This window comes from Oculina patagonica, chromosome 10 (assembly GCF_052425735.1).
Source record: "Oculina patagonica isolate OP01 chromosome 10, crgOcupat, whole genome shotgun sequence".
In the NCBI taxonomy this organism is placed as follows: domain Eukaryota; kingdom Metazoa; phylum Cnidaria; class Anthozoa; order Scleractinia; family Oculinidae; genus Oculina; species Oculina patagonica.
The window spans coordinates 4,370,444-4,391,005 of NC_135767.1; the positions used below are offsets into that span (position 1 = coordinate 4,370,444).

At 37.7% G+C, this 20,562-nt stretch overlaps 1 protein-coding gene across 2 annotated transcripts; it reads right to left on the reverse strand.

The window, feature by feature from the left end:
- Positions 1-8,255: 8,255 nt before the first annotated feature.
- Positions 8,256-16,533, reverse strand: LOC144628397 (ras-like GTP-binding protein RHO). Of its 2 annotated transcripts, none has more exons than XM_078486495.1 (2): positions 16,419-16,533; positions 8,256-9,440 (listed from the first exon to the last, which is right to left on the reverse strand). In XM_078486495.1, the coding sequence occupies exon 2, from the start codon at positions 9,424-9,426 to the stop codon at positions 8,845-8,847; it is 582 nt and encodes a 193-aa protein (XP_078342621.1). In that variant the 5' UTR covers positions 9,427-9,440; positions 16,419-16,533; the 3' UTR covers positions 8,256-8,844. The 2 variants fall into 2 exon arrangements, with proteins under 2 accessions (XP_078342621.1, XP_078342620.1); XM_078486494.1 differs by lacking the exon at positions 8,256-9,440 and adding an exon at positions 11,334-12,887.
- Positions 16,534-20,562: the final 4,029 nt, after the last annotated feature.

Genomic DNA, 20,562 nt, shown 5'->3' on the forward strand with positions numbered 1-20,562 from the left:
TCGGATACAAACGTACACACGAAAGCGCTCCAGGCAATTTTACATTTTAGTTTGGTAATTCGCCGTTTAAGTCGCGTAAACACATTTTACCGTCGTTTACAAGTTTAAACTTTTCTGCTGGGCTATTCATTTATTCCAATTGTCTTGTTTACAAACACATTTAGCCCTGATTTTACCAGGCAAAATCATTTTTGTAGTGAGCTTTCGTGTTTACGTTTAGCGTACGCCAAAAGCTCGTTTCTTCTTCGTAGAGTGACTCTGTGGGTTTGAATTTTCGTAGTCGTTAATTTTTCTCCATTGATTAATTTTAAACTGGATTGTCTGTTTGTCAAATTTCCATGGCATATTTCTTTATTTTTCTTTTACCAAAAGGGTAAATATTGTCTTGAAATGCGCAAAAAAATTCTATGGTTAATTTTTTAACAATTATTACTGCGCCGAGGTAAAAGTTATTTTGACAAAACTTACCGTCACCAAACTTATTTTCAAAAGCAAATTACTCCAAAGTCATTAAGATATGATATCCGAGCCCACAGAGTCCTTTACGGGGGAAATAAGCTTAAAATTAAGTCGTATACTAGCATTTTCTCAAAGCCATTCACTAAAGTTTTGCTTTCAAGTATTCGCGGATTTTTTTCCAAGAAGTATCAACATTGTCTTGAAATGCTCAAATTTGCGTTCGTAGTTACCTTGCTAGAAAATATTTTCGTGAAAAGTTTGGTAGTATTTCTCTTTCATTTTTCTGGCTAGTTACTCTATGTTTTTACTAAGAGGGATAAAAATTGTCTTGAAATGCTCAAATTTGTTTTCATGGTTGTAGAAAGTATTGTCAAATAGCTTTTATTTCGTCAAGTCAGTTGTACAATAATTAAATTGTCTTGAATGCCAAAATTTGTTTACAAGGTAACCCATGTCAATTTTTTTTAATTTTCCCGCCAAAAAACTTAGAAAAAATACAGGCGCCTAAAATACGCATGCGCCGTTTTTTTATTTTTAATGTAATTTACTATGAAAATAACTTTAATAATTAAAGTATTATTTGATTCACACAATAAAATAAACAATACTCAAAGTCGTGTTAAGCCTTCTTTTTGTCTCTTTTATTGATCTCAACAATATTCATTTGTTTTACAAATAGACTTTAATTAGTTTATTGAAATTAAATTAATTACAAAGGTGTGAAGAAAAAATTCCTCCTATATATACTAAGACTTTTGGCGGGAAAATTTGAAAACATTTGCACAGCGTTTCCCCTGACAACTTTTCTGACAAAAATTTTAAGGGGGTACCCCCTTGAATTTTTCCCGCCAAAATAATTACAACATACCCCATCTTGTACACAAACTGGTTGAAAAATTTTGATGCCAAACATGCAATATTTTTACATTTTTGTTTGTGTACAAGATGTTGTATTTTATGATGATATCTTGTTAAATAGTCAGCCCCAAAACAACGAGCAGCTAGAAATCTATTAACTGAAATGAGGAAAATAGGTTCAAATTTCTACAACTGCAACATTTCTGTACAAAAAAAAAAAATTAAATCAAAATATTTAAGAAAGTTTATATAGCCGGATGATTTGAGCCCCAACTATGTAAACTCTCTTAACCATAGCGATTCCAAAATGTCCCCACCTCCTCAATGTCTCAATGTTCAAAAAAGTGTTCAGAAACTTTGCATTTGTAGTAATTTTAACCTACTCGTCTCATTTCTGTAAATAGATTACTAGCTGTCCATCGCTAAGGCATCGCCATTTAACGTGATATCATCATACAAATATCATTTCAAGAAGATAGCAAAGGCAAGCCATAAGTATTGCGAAAGGGAAAAGTTCGCATAAATTTTTAAAGTGTTTTTTATACACGAGTAAATCCCGCACCGTTCGTCATTTTTAGCCGATTTTTTTTAAAAAAAAAAAAACATTTCCGAGTAATTATAAGCCAATTGGATAAGTGATTATGGCTTGCCAAGCTACCTTCGAGAAAATAAAGCGAGCAATATCAAGACCATTCGTTTCGGTTTGCTACACAGAACAAGCATAACGGAGCAAAAATATTATCGCAAAATCTGAAGAAATTTTAGGCGCAACATCCGTGCAAATAATTTCATAACCATCGCTTAGATGGATAAAAGTTATTTTTATCAAAAAACAAAACAAACACATTTGCGCGTTCTATTTTGTATTTTGGCCCGTGTAGCATTCAGAAACTGGTTTTGACGAAAGCTCTGATACACTCAATGAGGCTTTAAAGATTAATGTCTGATTATCAAAAAGCACTTCAAAATGTATCGCTATTCTATACCGTCCTTAAATATTTTGGCTCAAAATGTTTGTCAATTGCGGACGGGTTTTTTTCGACAAATAAAGAAATGAACCAATAAAAAATCGAGCGATCATTTGTATCTCGAGGCGATCGCTATACTCAACTGAAACCAGACATAATTTCTTTACAACCTCATTGAAAATTGACAAGAGAATATAGGTTTCTGTTTGATTTGACATAACATTCGAGTCCCTCCCAAACAAAACTGAATTTCGAACCGAAACTTTTCCGTAGGAAAATGTTTGAAAAGCATATCGGCCGATAAAATTATTCCAGTTATGACAATCATTTCAGAAACCAAATATTCTCCCTGAAAGTTATCTTATTTTAAGGTGGCTCTGCATTGTCAAATATACAGTGTCGCCGATATTAATTTGAACGCTATTACATTCGATGTACCAATACAAAAAAGAATCGAAAACTAAATTTCAATTTTGTCTCATGACAGTAATTGTTCCAAATATTCAGGCTAATCAAGTCTAGTTTAGAACAAATGGATTATAAATTGACTTGAATAGGTTTGAGAGCAAGCGAAATGAAATTCCAAAACAAACGATAGCTTTTTTCGGCCCTTTTCTGAAAATGCTTCGTGATTTTAAATTTAGGAATGTCAAAATTAATTTCGTTTCTGACTTTCAATTTTGATTCGCAGTTACTTTTCAAAAATAAAACTAAAGTGTTTGATAGTTGTGCCGACTTCTCATTAATTTCATTTCAAACTGAAGCAATTTTTACATGACCACTCATTTATAAATTTTGGATGAGGGCTTTGCCCTCAATGATAGACAATTCTGGTCACAAATTAAAACTTGCTTCGTAAAAGGTTAGTTCTTAGTAATTTTTTTCGAGAACAAGACAATTTTAAAATGTTCAGCCTTGACTTTACTTTATCTGGTAACCAATTGTTACGGAATGCGCATTGCCACCTTAAAACAACAATAACATTTTTCAAAGCAGAGGAGTCTTGAACGATCACAATTTTGTCGCTTCCAAAAAACTTTAACAAAAATCAAAATCAAAAAAGTATTAAAATCCCGTCAAGAAATTTGTAAAGCGATTTTATAAAACCCGTGGAATAATACAAGACAATTAGATCTGAAACTATTACAAAGTTTCGTTTCCCTCTAAAAACAACTAAAATTTTTCACGGGTTTTGTGAAATTACTGTTGTGATCGCTCAAAGACCTCTTAATTAAAAGCACGTAATTGTAAAAGCTCTCGAAACCTTCCAATAAATATGGCAGTATTTTAATCGACTGCTAATGAATTTTTCAACGCGCCCGAAGCGAATAAGTGCCGAGAAAAATATACTTTAAAATGATCTGCAGTTTTAGGACTTTTAAGTAACGCCAGTCCAATTAATTCTATTTCACTAAACTGCCATTTCGTTTCGGAAAGGTTTCAGAGTGAATAATTATAAATTCTCGAATGATATTCTTTACTTTGTTTTTCCACTCCAACTTCGGACTTTTCCCGCTTGAATTCTTCGTTCCTCGTGTCTTCATGTTAAGCAATTTTCTTCTCTGAAAGTAGAAAGAATAAAAATGTTATTAGGAACAAACCCAAGTGTGTATACAGTTAAACAGTTAAAGACAAATCTTAAAGAGTGAACATAGTTACTAGCGAAATCTTATTACTGCAAATGCGCTTGACAAGACAAAGTTTGATAACGAAATATTTTTATGAAACAGCTAAGGTCGCAGTCGAACTTTGGTAGAAACAACGGTTTAAATGCTTACTGCTCTTTTATTGCAAATTGTAGTGTCATTAGCAAAATCCATGAGACGTTTTCAGTACAAGAACTTCGACACGAAAGGAAAACCGACTCAGTAGGCGCACGTGTTCGGTTTTGGAAAACCTTTTTGGGCAAAATATTTCGCTCTGAATTGAAGTAAATGCCAAGAAATAGAAACTTACCATGGATAAGAACAATGTGGTGCTATGTTCCTCGAAACAGCGTCAGCATTTCTTCTTCAAAGTTCTTCTCGTGAAGAAGGAAGCGCTTCATATCTTACCCCGTCCGCGAACTTCTCTGACTGACAAACAATCACCTCGGATCTGCGTGGTCATGAATATGGAAAATAAGATTGGACCAATGGCTGATAGACAAATCACAAATGTTTGCAACAACGCCTTAATTTTGGCATGCTGGCGCTTACTTCAGCTGCATTTTGCATATTCATTGTTATTGGAACCGCCCAAATGCCGACTCAGGCCCTATCCAAACTAATCCGAATAAATTAGAAACCGTTTTTTTTCTCCAGTTTTGCCAAATGTCCACACTAATCCGAATAAATTGTTTACCGAAAACGGAACTTTTCGAAAACGCTCTTCAAAGTGAAATAATTTGAACACGCTGGCTTTGCGCTTTAGTGTGAGCGGAAAACATTTTGAAAACGGAACTTTTGGAAAACGCCCTTCAAAAACGGGTATTTCAAAACAAATTCTATCCGTTTTTGACCAAACTAGATGCGTTTTCAAATTTATCCGGACTAGTGTGCACAGAAAATATTTTATACGGCGTTTTCAAATTTCTCCGTTTTCCTTAATGTGGGCGGGGCCTAAGACTAACTCAACAGCTGCAAAAAGATTAACACCAATTTTTATGCGTTTCCTCACCCGTTACACCGTGCGTTTCCTGTGTGTTATCTCGTGGATTTCCTCATACGTTTCCTTGTGTATTCTCCGTGCTTCTCCGTGTTCCCATGCGTTTCCCCTTCTTAATTTTTCGCCGCACGTTCCGCCCACTAAGCACGTCCATGCGTTTCCATCCTGGGTTCTCTGTGTACGTTTCCCCCTGCATTCCCTTGCATTTCCCGTGCGTTCCGCCGTATGTTTCTGGACGCTTTCTCCCATAAGTATCCTTGTGCGTTATCGTTATGTATTCCTGGAAGATTCCTTTCTTCATTCCCAGTGTATTTTGGTGTTATGTATTCCCCCATGCATTTCCTCTTCCACTACACTGTACCTTCCACGTGCCCTCCCCCCCCCCCTACCCCCTTGTGCATTCCGCTCTACCCTGCATCGTGCATCTCATCATGCGTGCCCAGTCGGTTCCCCCCTACGTCTTTCCAGGGGCGGATCTTTGGGGAGGGTGCAGGGATTGCGCACCCCTCCCTGAGATAACCTGCTTTTAAAATTTGTTGACGTCACCAGTCAGTTACGCCATTTTTTAGTAGTGCACCCCCTCTTAAGAAAAAACCCTGGATCCGACCCTCCGTCCGCTTTTCCTCGATAAGTGTCATTTGTTTTCCTTCACGCGCGCGTTAACACAATCCCGCGCGATTTCAAAGGCCATTTTACTCAAGTACACTGTGGTCTTTCGCGCTCGATTTTAAAGTGATTTTATTCAAGTAACTATAGATACAAAGAAAAAACGAGCGAGTCTAGATTCGGGCAAGTCTAGATTCCGTCCTACCTTCCCCCATATCCCCTGTGGGCTCCCCCATACGTTTCCTCGTCGGTAACACCTTGTATTCCCTGTGCGTTCCCCTTATGCATGCGTTTCCTCTCTCGTTCAACGGGCTTTCACCATACGTTCCGCCATCACGATTTACCAGTTTGTTTTCCGGTTTAATGTGTCCAATGTAAGACTGTCACAAAACATTCTTTGCTGTTAAACAGTGCGTACCCTGTGCGTTCCCCGTGAATTCCCTGTACGTGCGTTTTCTCATGGGTTCATATATTCAAGGTTACTTACCTCCGAAGTTCCCCGTTTGCTTGCTTGTCGTTTACCTGGCGCGTTCCCTCGTACATTTCCTTGGTTATCTCTTGCGTTTCGTTATTCCCTACCCCGTGTGTTTCCCACGAGTTCATGATGGATTCTATCCTGTGTTTTCCGTGCATTCATTGTGGGTATCCCCATGCGTTGGCTCGTCTGTTACATCGCGCGTTCCCTGTACGTTACGTAAAACCCTATCCCATGCATTTTCCTATAGTTTCCCTCGTGCATTCTGCGCAAGTAACCTTGCATATATATCCCGTGCGCACCGCCAAACGTTCCCCCATACGTTACACTGTGCTTCCTCCCATTGTTCCCGGTTGGTTCCCTTCTACATTCCTCGGCACTCGTTGTAGGCTCTGCAATACATTTCCTCATCAGTTAAATTTCCCTGTGCATTTTTCCGAGTGTTTCGCTTACGCGGTTCCCCTCCCGGTTCTAGGCGGGTTCCCTCTTACGTACGTTCCCAGGGCATTTGCATCATTTGTCGTCTCCCATATGCGTTTCCGCGTCGTTGCACCGTACATTCCGGCGTGCGCATCCCACGGCGTTTACCCTTGCCTTGAGTTCCCCAATAGGGAGATCTAGCTTTTTTTATAGGGTACGTCACAGCCCCATTCCCGCTAACCTGCGATCAGGTGTTCTTTTTTTAGCCCCATCCCGGATGGTGATCATCAGCATATGATTGGGGGTGATCAGCATATGGGAGCTATATATGTATGTGCCGCTGCGAGGGTATGGTTTGCAAGCAGTTGGGTCTGGGATAAGGGCATAGAAATCTGAGAGTTTTCGTCTAGAATAGGGTATCATTTGCCGGGAAACTGATCAGTGGTATGAAAAATTATTAAGTTCAGAATAGGAAAAGAAACTTGGAAGAGAAGGAGGCTTTCCTAAACGCAAATAAAATCATCGTGGCAACGTTGTTGATAGATGGTTTTCCATTAAAAATACTACTAGTGATTTAGTTCTAAAAATGCAAGTCTGGGATAGGGTAGGGATTTTCGGTGTCTAGTCTAGTATTGGGTTGCAAAATCAGCTGAAAATGGTCTGGTTTATGGTAAGGGGTTTTAAAGTCCCAGCGACACACCCCACCCAAAAAATGCAGAGTCCCCCCGGGGGGTTTAAGATAGAGCTTTAACTGCAGAATTAATACAATGTCCGTCACAACTGTTCACGTTTTGACCTCTCTCTCTCCCTAAATGTTGACATTAGCAACTTCTGACAAGGTGTTACTCGATTTTGAGGGGAGGGGGTGGGGGCAGACAAATTTCCCAAAACACTAAATCCTCCCCCACCCCAAAAATAAACAAAACAAATATTGACTGCCCCCTTTCCGGGAAAAACACGTCACTCTATTTCAAACTAAACCCCCACGGCAGAAAAACATCCAAATTCGAGCGCTGATTTTGTTTAGAAACGAAAGCAGCAGCCATTCTTAACACTACACAAATCTTAACAATAACAGTCATACAACAGTCTCAAAATAACAAGTTTTATTACATTTCTGGACAAACTGAAAAGGATCTCTCCATTCATGAATTACAGCATTGAAATCAACAGCATTTTATTACATTGCATATTACATACACAAATCAAACTATAAAAAATTATACCTCACAATCAACGACAGAGCTACACTTCAAAAATGCCATTAGTACATTATGTGCAATCCCTCTCACGTCCTATACCATTCCTACATATTCAAATTTGGGGAAACAACTTTTATGCCTAGAAATGGTCTGAAATTCCAGGAAAAAATATATAATTATTTCAATGAAACTAGTCAAAATTAGGACAACTATTTCTTGTAGAAATACTGGAAACGTCGGATTTTCAAACCATTTCAGCACAAGAGGAACAACAACACATACAAAAATTATTATTCTACAAAAACTATTTTTATAACATTTTTTATAACATTTTTTAATCCTGCTAAAGTCAATCAAAACAACAAATAATTGCTAACAAAAAATCACTTCTACACATTGAAACTTATTCTTCTTATTTTAAGGAACCCAATAGGCTCCAGGCATGATCTGGTTACATGGTACAAAATCAACAATTATTATTATAGTCTGGACCACAAAAAATGTTTTAAGGAGAAGTCGCAGATTGTATACCATCAAAACTTCAGCCTAAATGCTTCAAATTTGTTTTTATAATGTCTTAATTTTTCCAATCTAACACATCCTTGTAACAATTTGATGTAAAAGTAATATTATTGATTGCAAAATGTCATGCGACTCAATAAATCACAACAACTCCTTACATCCTACACACCAAATCACAAATCAACCTTGATTTCCTTTGTTTTGGATGCCAAAATGCAAAATTTGTGGGCCAGAACAGTAAATTTTGTACCAAGTGGTCATGTCATGCAAAGAACCTATTGGTAAGAAATACAAAAAAAGCCAATGGAATTGATTTACTTGAAAGAGAAAGGCAAGCTTTTTTCTATACACTTGTTGATTAATAAACATCATGTAAGCACATCTGGCTACATATCCTTTGTTACAATGAAAGCTGCTGCCTTGCGGCAAATGGAAATACAAGGATGCATAATCTCACCATTGGGAAATATGCCACACATGTCGGACAGTGCATGGTTATGTAACAATACTAATAATTCAAATTAATAAATGGTAACTACAGAACTCTCCCTTTCTGTTTCAGAAAGAAATTCTCTTGTGCATCAGATCAGCCCATCCCAAAAAAGATGGGGGAAGTTGCTTTCATTCAAGTCAGACAAGTCTAGTATATCATATTAAAGCAAAGTCCTGTGAAACAAGTTCAAACATTTTACAATATACTGCATTTACTCTTCTTTTTCCTCAGCTTGGTGACGAGTGCAGCTTTTGTGGCTGTTTTAAATACTTCTCTAACACCTTCCTTTGTTTTAGCAGAGCATTCCAAATAAGCAAAGCCATTGATCTTTTCACAAATTGAAGCGCCTTCCTCATATTTAACAGGCTCTTGTTTCATCTTCTGGAGCTCTCTCTTTGTGCTTTCATCATTTCTTAGATCTTTCTTGTTACCAACCAAAATGATTGGCACATTAGGGCAGAAATGCCTAACTTCAGGGGTCCATTTTTCAGGAATGTTCTCTAAACTGTCGGGACTATCAATGGAGAAGCACATCAGAATAACATCAGTGTCGGGATAGGAGAGGGGTCGTAGCCTGTCGTAATCTTCTTGTCCTGCTGTATCCCATAGTGCTAACTCTACCGTCTTGCCATCAACTTCGATGTCAGCCACATAATTCTCAAAAACTGTGGGCACGTAGACTTCAGGAAACTGATCTTTGGAGAACACGATGAGAAGGCAGGTTTTTCCACAGGCACCATCACCCACAATAACTAGCTTCTTTCTAATAGCTGTCATGCTGAATCCTCAATCTGCAAAAAAAGATAAATTAAATTTTAACATTCTGATTTATATTTAAGTAATTTTAAGCTTCATTATTTATGATCTTCTTAAAGGATCTAGCCTTTGACTTTCTAAGTCTGAATTGTGGAGGGGGACAGGGGGCGAAGCCCCTCCCGACCACCTCGCCCTTGTACACCCCTTCTGTAGCTTTTTCCCATTTGTTCCATCATGCGAAAATAATGAAATGTTGCGGAATTTTACTCATTTTCCCCGGCCCGTCACCTGAGAATCCGCTTCCCACCCCCTCTTCCTGCTTCCCGCCCCTTTTCTCCAGGGCTCCCACCGCCGAGTTGGGGTCTACATTTTCACCCTCTTAGAGATAAGTACAAAAATAGTTTTGTGTACATAGATTTGCTTGCTGTTTTGGTTGTCATACAGCCATTCATGCGAATAACCATTTGTGAGCCCAACAATATTCCTGGGCAAAAAAAAACGTTATCCTTCACTAGAACCCACTGATTAATTCCTGCGCATCATTGGACAAAATGTATCACTTGGTACAATCAGAGGACAGTTATCAGGCAATATACCCTGTCCGATTTGATATCATTTGCCCGATTTATCCTCAAAACAAACAAACAAACAAACAAGTTTTAACATAGGTAATGAACGTTTATTCGTTTGTCTTACAACAGAATCGCTTTGAGATGTTGATTGCGACGTTTCGACTGCAATACTGCTAGTCTTCATCAGGCGATGAGGTCAATTGTTTATGCGTCGCTATTTATGCACGTTATGTTTATCACTGTAGGTTTTATCTTTTTTTACTGGTGACGAACCACTTTGTAGAAATTAATTGTCAGAGGGTATAAAATAAATAAACCCCTTTCTGGTATATTGGAGGATAATGCCCTTGGCAGAAAGATTGTCCTCAAAATTTCAGTTGCAATCAAAGCTTTGCTTCTCAACCAAATGTTCATTTTTTGGACATCCTTTCAGGCTAGGGCATTATCCTCCAATACATGAAAACCAGCCGCCTGAAGGGGTATCCGCCAATCGGCAGTAAAACCAAAACCAATAATTGCGGCTCGCTTGCATACGTTTTCCCGCGCTTAGCGTCCGCTACATGCAAGATTTGCTTCGGGATTTGATTGGTCCACTGGATTGGCTGTGTCCCTTGTGATTGGCCAGAGCGATTATTTTGGTTTTGGTTTTAGGACACTCAGTTGAAAACTGCTCTTATCGCAATTCTGATTTGTTTATCACTTGTGCTACACCAGGTTTCTTTCCCCCTCCCAAAACAACAACTTGTACAACAGTCTCAAAAAAACCCCAGTGGTTTTATTTTAATTGGTCAAACTGAAAAAGAATCTCTCCATTCATGAATTACAGCCTTATATAAATCGACAGTGTTAAGTACATTGCATATTACACGAAACACAAATCATACTTTTTAAAAATAGACTGACTGCCCTGTTATGAACTCAGAGTGCTTTTATACCAAACAATATTTAGTTTTCATCAAAGTTAAAGCTACACAATACTACATTTTTACCAAAACCTTCCAAATTTTCAACCTGACCAAAGTTGCTTGGTTGTTATATATTCAGATTTCAGGGACGTCTTTTTGCATCCCTGCAACGGTTTGAAATTCCAGGGAAAAAAATATAATTTGATGAAACTTGTAATAAATTAGTGAATTTAATACATTTTTTGCAGTTTTCAGTGATATGCAAACTCTAAAATTCAAAATCCAACCAAAGAAAGCATTTTCATTTTTTTTGCTGCCGTTATTCATAATTATGGTGACAGCCAATGAAACATCAAAACAGAAACAAACAATATGGATTGAAATCTGCCAATCACAACTGATGGACGTAACCTTTGACCCGGCTGAAGTGTTTTTCTGTCTCCCGAGAGGTCCGCTAATTAGGATGATTGACAGGAGCAAAAAGCGTAAGCCGTTGGTTGAGGATTGAATTTCAGAGTTTGCATATCACTGAAAACCGCAATAACAACACCTGAGAAAGTCAGATTTCAAATCTTTTTACAGAATGTGAACATCAGAACAGCATCAGCTACCAAAACTATCCTACAGACTATTTTATAACAGCAATCTTTTTCCTACTGAAGATGAAAGGAGTTACATATACCGCACAGAAGAAAATCACAGCTACATAAACTTAGTTATTCTGCATCTTTTTGTTGAGAGGAACTCATTAGGGCCTTTGGCAGGACACAGTCAAATGACCTTGTAAATCAGAAAAATAGTTGGTAGTGCGAAATGGTTGCCAGAAATGAAAAGAGCATGATGAAATTAGTAAGGTAGCCAATTTTGAAACTGCTAATGCAGCGTGAGATTTTATGGTTTGAAAGATTTTAAAATTTGGAAAATTGGCAACCTTACTATTTCATCACACTCTTTTCATTTCTGGCAACCATTTTGCACTACTAACTATTTTTTTCTTTATTGGCAAGGTCATGTGACCCTGTGACACAAAGGGACGACTGGTACGAGACAATATAAAGAAAGGGACAGTTCTTTTATACACTGGTTAATTAATTAACAAATGCATCACGTCACCACATCTGGCTAAGTACCCCTAGTTACAGTGAAAGCTGCTGCCTTGCGGCAAATGGAAATAAAAGGATGCATTATCTCACCATCGGAAATACGCCACACGTGTTGGGCCAGTGCATGGTTATGTAACAATACTAATAATTCAAATTAATAAATGGTGACTACGGAACTCTTCTTGTAAACCCATTGACCCACCCAACAAGTCAAAAGGATAGGAGTGTTGTTTTTTTTTTCACATTAGTCAGTCAACTGTAGCATATCCTATTAAAGCAAAGTTCCGTGGAACAAGTTTAAACATTTTACAATAAACTGCATTTTCCTTTTCTTCTGTCCTTCTTTTTAACAAGTGCCGCTCTTGTGGCTTCCATAAATACTTCTCTAACACCTTCCTTTGTTTTAGCGGAACATTCCAAATAAGCATGCCCATTGATCTTTTCACGCATTGAAGCACCTTCCTCGTATTTAACAGGCTCTTGTTTCATCTTCTGAAGCTCTCTCTTTGTGCCTTCATCATTTCTTAGATCTTTCTTGTTACCAACCAAAATGATAGGTACATTAGGGCAGAAATGCCTAACTTCAGGAGTCCATTTTTCAGGAATGTTCTCTAAACTGTCGGGACTATCAATGGAGAAGCACATCAGAATAACATCAGTATCGGGATAAGAGAGAGGTCGTAGCCTGTCGTAATCTTCTTGACCCGCAGTATCCCATAGTGCTAACTCTACTGTCTTGCCATCAGTTTCGATGTCAGCTACATAATTCTCAAAAACTGTGGGCACATAAACTTCAGGAAACTGATCTTTGGAGAACACAATAAGAAGGCAGGTTTTCCCACAGGCACCATCACCCACAATAACTAGCTTTTTCCTAATAGCTGTCATGTCGGATCCTCAATCTGCAAAGAGGAGGAAAGAGAACTTAATGTTTAAGTGCATAGATGGAGCTAGAATGTAGGAACAAAATTAACAGGAAGGGAAAAAAAGAGAATTATAAGTTTATTATCAACATTTCAACAAAGAAACACCATATTCAAATGTCGTGCCTCAATATCTATAGATACAGGAACTGCACACTATAAACTGTGCAATTGATGTGTGTCTCATTATATTGTGTTCAGTGCAGGATCTCTCTCACACCCTTAAAATAAATGTAGTATATTTAAGTGCACTTATAAGTACGGGTAGTCCACTAATTTATCAGTGGGATAGAAACATTTATTTAGTAAAGCACAGGCTAGACTAGGGAAATGTATAGAATAAGACTGGACTATTAGAGTATATTTTCACTTTATTTTGGCTAAGCCACAATGATCAGCTACAGCCATTTTAGTATAATATTTGGATCAAGTATGCTCACGTTCTTTGCTGTGATGAACTTATCAATAGCGTGTTCTTCTTATTAAATATAATTGACTGTTTAGAACCATAAGAGTTATTTAATGACAATGTTTGCGACTTCTACTGTGCCTACAAATATGAAAAACATAGACTTAAGAATGTTTTTACATGTTTTTGCAACACAAAATTCAAGACTTTTGTAAAGTTGTTTTCGTTTTCTCAAGTGTGTCATAAATAAAATCCTGCCTCTCAAGAAGGTAATCCAACTAGCCAACACCAATTTTACTCAACAAGTCACTTGGGTAAAAGAATGTCGTAACTTAAACAAAATGTTGAGGGTTTTTTTTGCGGTGTTCATAAACAAGTGAGGTTTTCCATTTTTCTTCCATAATTACAGAGGGAAAATTTTCAAATAACTTACTTAAGTCTCACTTACTACAGCAACTTCAACAGGATTCTCTTACTTCTTACTTTGTTTGTAACATCACATAACAGGATATAAACTGAATAGTAATCGGCTAATGTCGCCATCTCATGACAAACTACATGTGAACTTATCTCCAAAACTGATCAAATCATGCTCTCCTGTGGTTTTCTTTTCTTTCAATTACTACTGCAACAGGACGTCGTGTATTTGTAATCAACTGTCTCCATCTCAAGAAGAACTAACCTTATCTACGAAAGTGATCAAATCATGCTCTCTTGTGGTATTCTGGGTGATTCTATCCACTTAGTCCCGCTAGCCTGAACAGTTCTGTGAAAAGAATGGCAGAAACAGTTTCAGCAAGTCATTTTTGAAGTGTTTCATTCACCATATCTTTTACAGTCAGTTCAGTTCTATAAATTCAAAACATGTATGCAACTTTTGCTAATAAGTTCAGCTCTAAAAATTCAACACATGTTTGCAACTTGTGCTAATAAAGTAAGCTCTCAGCTTCTTGGAGAAAATATTACATCAAAGCAAACTGCTTGCACCGTAAAGAACACTTCAAATTCTTTAGTTAACAGAAAGCCTACCCTACACTTAGCACGGTATAATTATTACCAAGCTAACACAATACATTCTGATAACTTAGCAAATCATGGGCCCATATGACAGAAGTGTGATGTGTAAACTAAAACAGACCTATAAATGATTCACAAACTTTTAAGTAATTAACAAATTAATTTATGTGCAACATGCAACAAATAGATTACAACAAACTAAAAACACACTCACCTTTTCTCTGCGTTGTTCTTTTAATGCGTTGTTTGAACTGTTTCTCAGCGAAAATGGTTATCTTGCCTTTGAAAAATCCGTGTTCCAACAGATTTTATGTTATGTTTGTGTTGCATTTGAGCCTAGTGACTTGTTGGGCCAACATTTCTCTCCCGTTTCTGTGACATGAAGCAGCTAGGAGAAATTCTGCTTCCCATGAATGGGACAATGGGACGCTAGTCGATCACAGGGTTACGTTCAGCATTTATACACTTGGGCGGAGAGAGACACTTGCCCAAGAACACAATGCAGTGACCCCAGCCAGGACTGGAACCTGGACCGTTCAATTGAAGTCTAGCACACTAGTTAACTGTTAGGCCACTGCGTCTCCCACATTTTTGCAGTAACTATTTTTTTTTTCAGAATGTGGCATCCTTTACTACAGTTTACATGCGCTGACACCAATTCTATGCAATTTGCAGCTATCGTGCAATTTTGACTTGGAAGTATATTAGATGGCGACAATGACGACCACAGGAAAAGGCAAGTGATACACTGAAGTTATTTCTCGCTTTCACAGTTACTTGTTTGTTTGGCCAAGTGCAACGTCAATTGCTAAAACAATATCACACAACACAGCAAAACTGGCGATGGTAATTTTTTTCTTTCCGAATAAAAGATCAAAATAACCTTTTTGATGACTTTCAATCTCCCAAAAAGTTGTGTAACTCCAAATTAACAAAATTAGCACTTTCACAAATAGCCAACAAATATGATCTTTTTGGCGTAAATTATGGTATGGCTCTGTGTTATTTTAAAAGTTCCTCATGCCATAACTTTGTTATTAAATGTTCTGCTTGTAATAATTACAGAAAGTACGAATTCTATCAGTTTAGCTGCATATCAAAGCATTGAGAAAATTGGAAATAACTTTCAGTTGTGACTATAAAACAATTCAATAAAATTTACAAGATGTATTTCATAAAGACAATTCACTTATTAACATTTTCAACCAAGGTGCCGACTATAGGGCGGAGAAACGATCAGAAAATTATTTTATTGTGGAGCCAATACAAGAACGCAGAACGTATAATTTTTCACCTCAAAACCACGGTTTACGTAAGTAAAGTAGTCTGCTTTATTCGATGCTCCCAATGTTGACTGACACGCCGATAAGCTAAATTATTTCAACGAGCCGTTCTCGTTTACAACAAACGTATAGATACGGAAACTTACAAATACTCAATTTTATTGATTAGAATTAAGCAAGACGAAAGAAAATTGCCATTGACAGGAATTAGGCGGTAACTCCGTAAGGGCAAAGGGCCGCTTTTAAAATTCGCCGGTTTTGCTGTGCAAGGCAGCCCAGCGCGAGATCGATCGCTAGCGTCGTACAAGTACCATTGTTAATTGTTCAAAATACCCCTCCGCAAACTCGTACTCTTCCCGGATCAGACAACGACTCGCTATTTTAACTAGTTACGGACAAAATTAGGGAAAGGTTAGGAGAGCAAATTCTAAACCCCAACTGAACAGTGGCATGTAACCGCGTCGCTGAAGCATAACACCCCGTCGTTTCGCCGAACACACATTTTTCAACATCCATCGTTTGATGGTATATTACAAAGCGAAACTCGTCGAAAATCGCACTTTAAGTTAAACGAAGAAATCAAGAACATCCCAGTGGAAAGATTTCTTGGGCTGGCTACCGGGGTAAACGCGGGATAGATTGTGAAATAACACCGTGAAGAATTTGCTCTCCTGGTCTGTTGGAATCGTTGCCATTCTGATGTATCAAGCACATTTCTAGCTTGATTAGCGCCTCAAACCCTTCAACTAGTTCCCGATCTCCGTTCCTATAGCCTTCTAAAAGTGGTATTTTCTAACCTACCTTTCCAAATCCAAGTAAACTATCCCTCACTATGAGCCAGAACCGACGAACTCAGAAATCAGGAAATGGCCGAGTTGATCACCAAGCATTCAAGCCACACCTTCAATTTATCCTATAGGGGGGTTCGGATATTATTGGCCGCTGACCTCACACCACATTGTGGTAAATCCCATGGGCTTATCCTTTGCTCTGATTGGTCAAAACACAATAGATTTTACACACCAATGAATATAACCATTCATAATTCGTGTTTTATTCTGGACCGGCCATATACAAAACCCTTGCCCTAACAAATTGGATAGATTTTCGCCGGTTAATCGAAGCTAAATAATTTCTCTTTACCCAATCACAGAGTTTTCAGACGTTTTTAATCCCTCCTTAGTTTCGCTTGGTTAATTGTAATTGAGGTTTTCGAGTTTGGTCTGAGCAACATTCTTTGCATACCCGGTTTAGTATCTGCTTATAACGAAGCTTTTCATTGGACAGACTTGTGTTCTAAGAATAGCTACAGATATAAATCCGTCGAAAGCGTCTTTGGCCGCATTTTACAACAGATCCCTTTGAAAGCAAGAAGTCTAAGCCGGTCTAAATCATCAAATCAAAAGGTTATGATATTACTATACTTAAAAAAGAGGAAATTACTTTTTAGAAACTGTTCTAAAGCATTTTCGAAACAGCATTCCATTTCGATCCCTAGAACCTCCCTTGTTTTGGTTTCCGGTTGCGTGACGAACGCGAAAGGGATTGACGTATTTCTGCTCGCTCATTCTTTGTCGAAACATTTCCTTCTCAAAACTACAAAGTTGACGTAAGCAAGCAAAAATGCCGCCTCAAATTAGAACGGAAAAATTTAGCATGTATTTCACCGCCCTTGTTATGACTTTTACCAGTCGTAACCGGCTGTCACGGATCTCCACAAATGTCACGCAACTGTTTTCTTTCTTTCAAAGACATCTACAAGGGGGGTTTGCAGGCACGCCGGTCTTGCATGAAATCGACAGCTGTCATGATTTTGAAATCTCTGCATATGACCGTAAAATTGCCTTGCATTTTGATTATCAATGCAGTTGTATGTTCCCTAGAAACAAGAAGTTTCTGGCAAACTTGCAAAATGCAAAACAAAAATATTCGTAGTCGCGCGTAAGATTTTCCGCAAAAATGCTGTGCGATCGTTTCCTTTGAGGTCATTCGGGGTATTGGTATCGGACTTATTTGTACGATTCTAAAATACGTACGTTCGATAGAAAATAATCACCATGGAAACCAAAGTTTACTAAACAACGCAGTAGGGGTTACAATACCCACGTGCCTTAATTGGCTCTTGGTGGGCGCCTTTATGCCGGCTTATTTATATGAAATTCTTCGAATAATTGAAATGGCTCAAGAAATAATAGAGGGTGGATAGAAATAATGGAGAAATTGTTGGTGTAGAACAGTTTTAGAAAACAAACTACGTATCAAAACAAGATTTTATGCCCACGTTGTTCAACAAGAAATAGTAAAACTGTCGAAAATTAAGACTGGACTGGGGTTTCTGTCGATTTCTTCTCCCCAGTCCGCTCTCTGAGACAGGCCGTGAGAAGTGAGAATCAAAGTACTCTACTAATGACATAAGATTGGGCGATTAATGGCAAACTGCGATGAACTTCATTCCCATATCAAGGGCTCTCAATCGCTTGAGTAGTTGTGGGCATAAATAGGCCTGCAAAGCGTGCTAACTAATTTGACCAGTGTTTAGATCAACATGTTACACTGTAAATGTAGGGCAGCAGTGGTGAAAGGGGCTTAGGGTAAATAAATATAAATATTAATTCTTTTAATTTTTGACACTTAAAATAACCTTTTCACAGACCGACTTATCGAAGTGAATTAACAGTCTTACTAAGTTTGTTGAAGTCTTTTGAAGACCCCTGGGAAATATTTAGGGAAAACACAAAGGTGTTTTGACTACATCACAGTATAACATTCTATTTTTAAGTTTTTTTCCAGAGAATTTTAAATGGACTTATGGGTTAATAAGCTTAGCTTGGTGTCAGCTCAGATGAGGTAGAAAAAGGAAAAGTCTGTGTCCGAGACAAGGGCCCTAAAGCGGTTAGAACGGTTTCTGTAGCATTAAGTAACTAGGAGTATTTCTACTCCTCCCTGGATGGGATCCTAGTCCATCACAGGATTACCCCCCAGAAGTAAATTCGCCAGTACCTATTTATACACCTAGGTGGAGAGAGACACTGTGACAGTAAAGTGTCTTGCCCAAGAACACAACACAGCGCCCAGCTCTGGCTCGAACCCAGGCCATTTGACTCGGAGATGAGTGCGCTTACCATTTAATAGGCCACCGCACCTCCCAGCTAAGATGAGACTACTAGTTTTACTTACTGAACCTGCATAGCTATAGATAAGTAAAGGTATATGTTTTTTTTTTTTTTTTTTAGCTACTGGAAACTACCCATGCGATGTGGGATGCTTCTGGAACACTCTGATTGGCCGGTTCATATATAGGGCAAATGTTTGAAGTCTGCAACATTTCTACCAATGATCCCAGAAATATAATTATGAGAACAAAACCATTTTTCAATACTATTTAATATATTGTTTTTTTACATTTGTTTTAACTAGGGTTACTATTGCTATATTTTTTTTGAACATTTTAAAACTTAACAACATGGTTACGGTACCATGATAATTTTTTAAAACTTTTCTTTTTTTTTGTGAAGTGCTTTTGAATGTTCATAAGATAGCACTATACAAAGATTACTTCTAGTTGTTTTAACTTATCTTCTGATTTAAAAAAATTTTTCTTGGCAATGCTCAGCACTTCTCGCACTTGAACAATCTCAGATTCAACACAAAACATTCTACACTGAGGAAGTAGATCCTCAGCAATTTATGTAGTGCTGTTGCTCAGTTTTGAAATTTTTACACACAAAATAGTTATTGCTCAAGTAACGAACAATCAATGACAGTATAGAAATTTATAGACTGCAAGCAGTCTCTTTTGGCTAAAAAATCCGTAAAAATGAGCACAAAGTTCTAGCGGTTAGGAGCCAAGCCACGAGAAGCAAGTAGTGCAGGTCACTGGCCACTCGAACAACGTGCTCAATCATTCGCAATTTTTGCATTCACTCCAAGGATTTTTTAGCGAAAAGAGAGTGCTCGCAGTCTAGGAATTTTAGGGGTCTAATTTAGATATCTGTCAACCGGAAGAATATACTGCACAAAAAGAAATGTCTCTTTATATTTACAGACTCTTGGCTACAGTTGTATAAGACGTTTAAGGTAAGGCAAAGTCTGTATCAAGACCAAAGTGTCCCATAGCCTCAGGGATATTGGACAGTACTAAATCTCCTACATGCTGATTATACTAATGACCAATTTAAATAGCACAAAATGTCAGATATGACTTTTGTCGTGTGCAAAAACCCCGAGGGGGAAATCCCATATGAAGGGAACTGAGAGGCATGCTTGTCTAAATATTTGAGCATGGCTCAAGCCTTTTTTGACCCAAAAATGATACCATTTTTCATGCCTGATACTGTAAGTCTAGACCGCCAACACAATACGACAGCATTTTTTTATAATTTTCTTCACATGAGACATTTTTTTTTTCAATCCTGAATAAGATCTCAATGGTTAAAAATATTGGTGTTCTCTCCTGAACACCCGGCCCGAAGTGAGACAAAAAAAAAACATAATTTACACCCCTAAGCGAGACGACGAGCATCGCTGCCCCTTTCATATGGGAGGTCTCCTCTGTGGGTATGATAATCATGGTGTTTTAAACATTTTGCAATATACTTTGTTAGTTTTCACGCCATATGTCAAGTAAGCAAAAAGTTGTAGGTTTGATTTACATAAAACAATTATTTGCGTCGTAGACTTATAATATTATGCTTGTCACATAAAGCAATGTTTTATTGTCTAAATAAGCCCTTAAAGGAGCTACGTCACGGACAAAAAAATGACTTTTTTTATGTTTGTAATTTGTAATCTGTCTTTAATAATCTTGGTCGAGTCATTCGTTATTTTCGCATTTTATTACTCCTTTGTTGTTTAACAACTATTATTTTAGGTTCTTCAATTTGGAAGTACAGTCAACTCTCTCTAAAACAGACACCCTGGGGACAAACTTCAGCTGTCTGTCTTA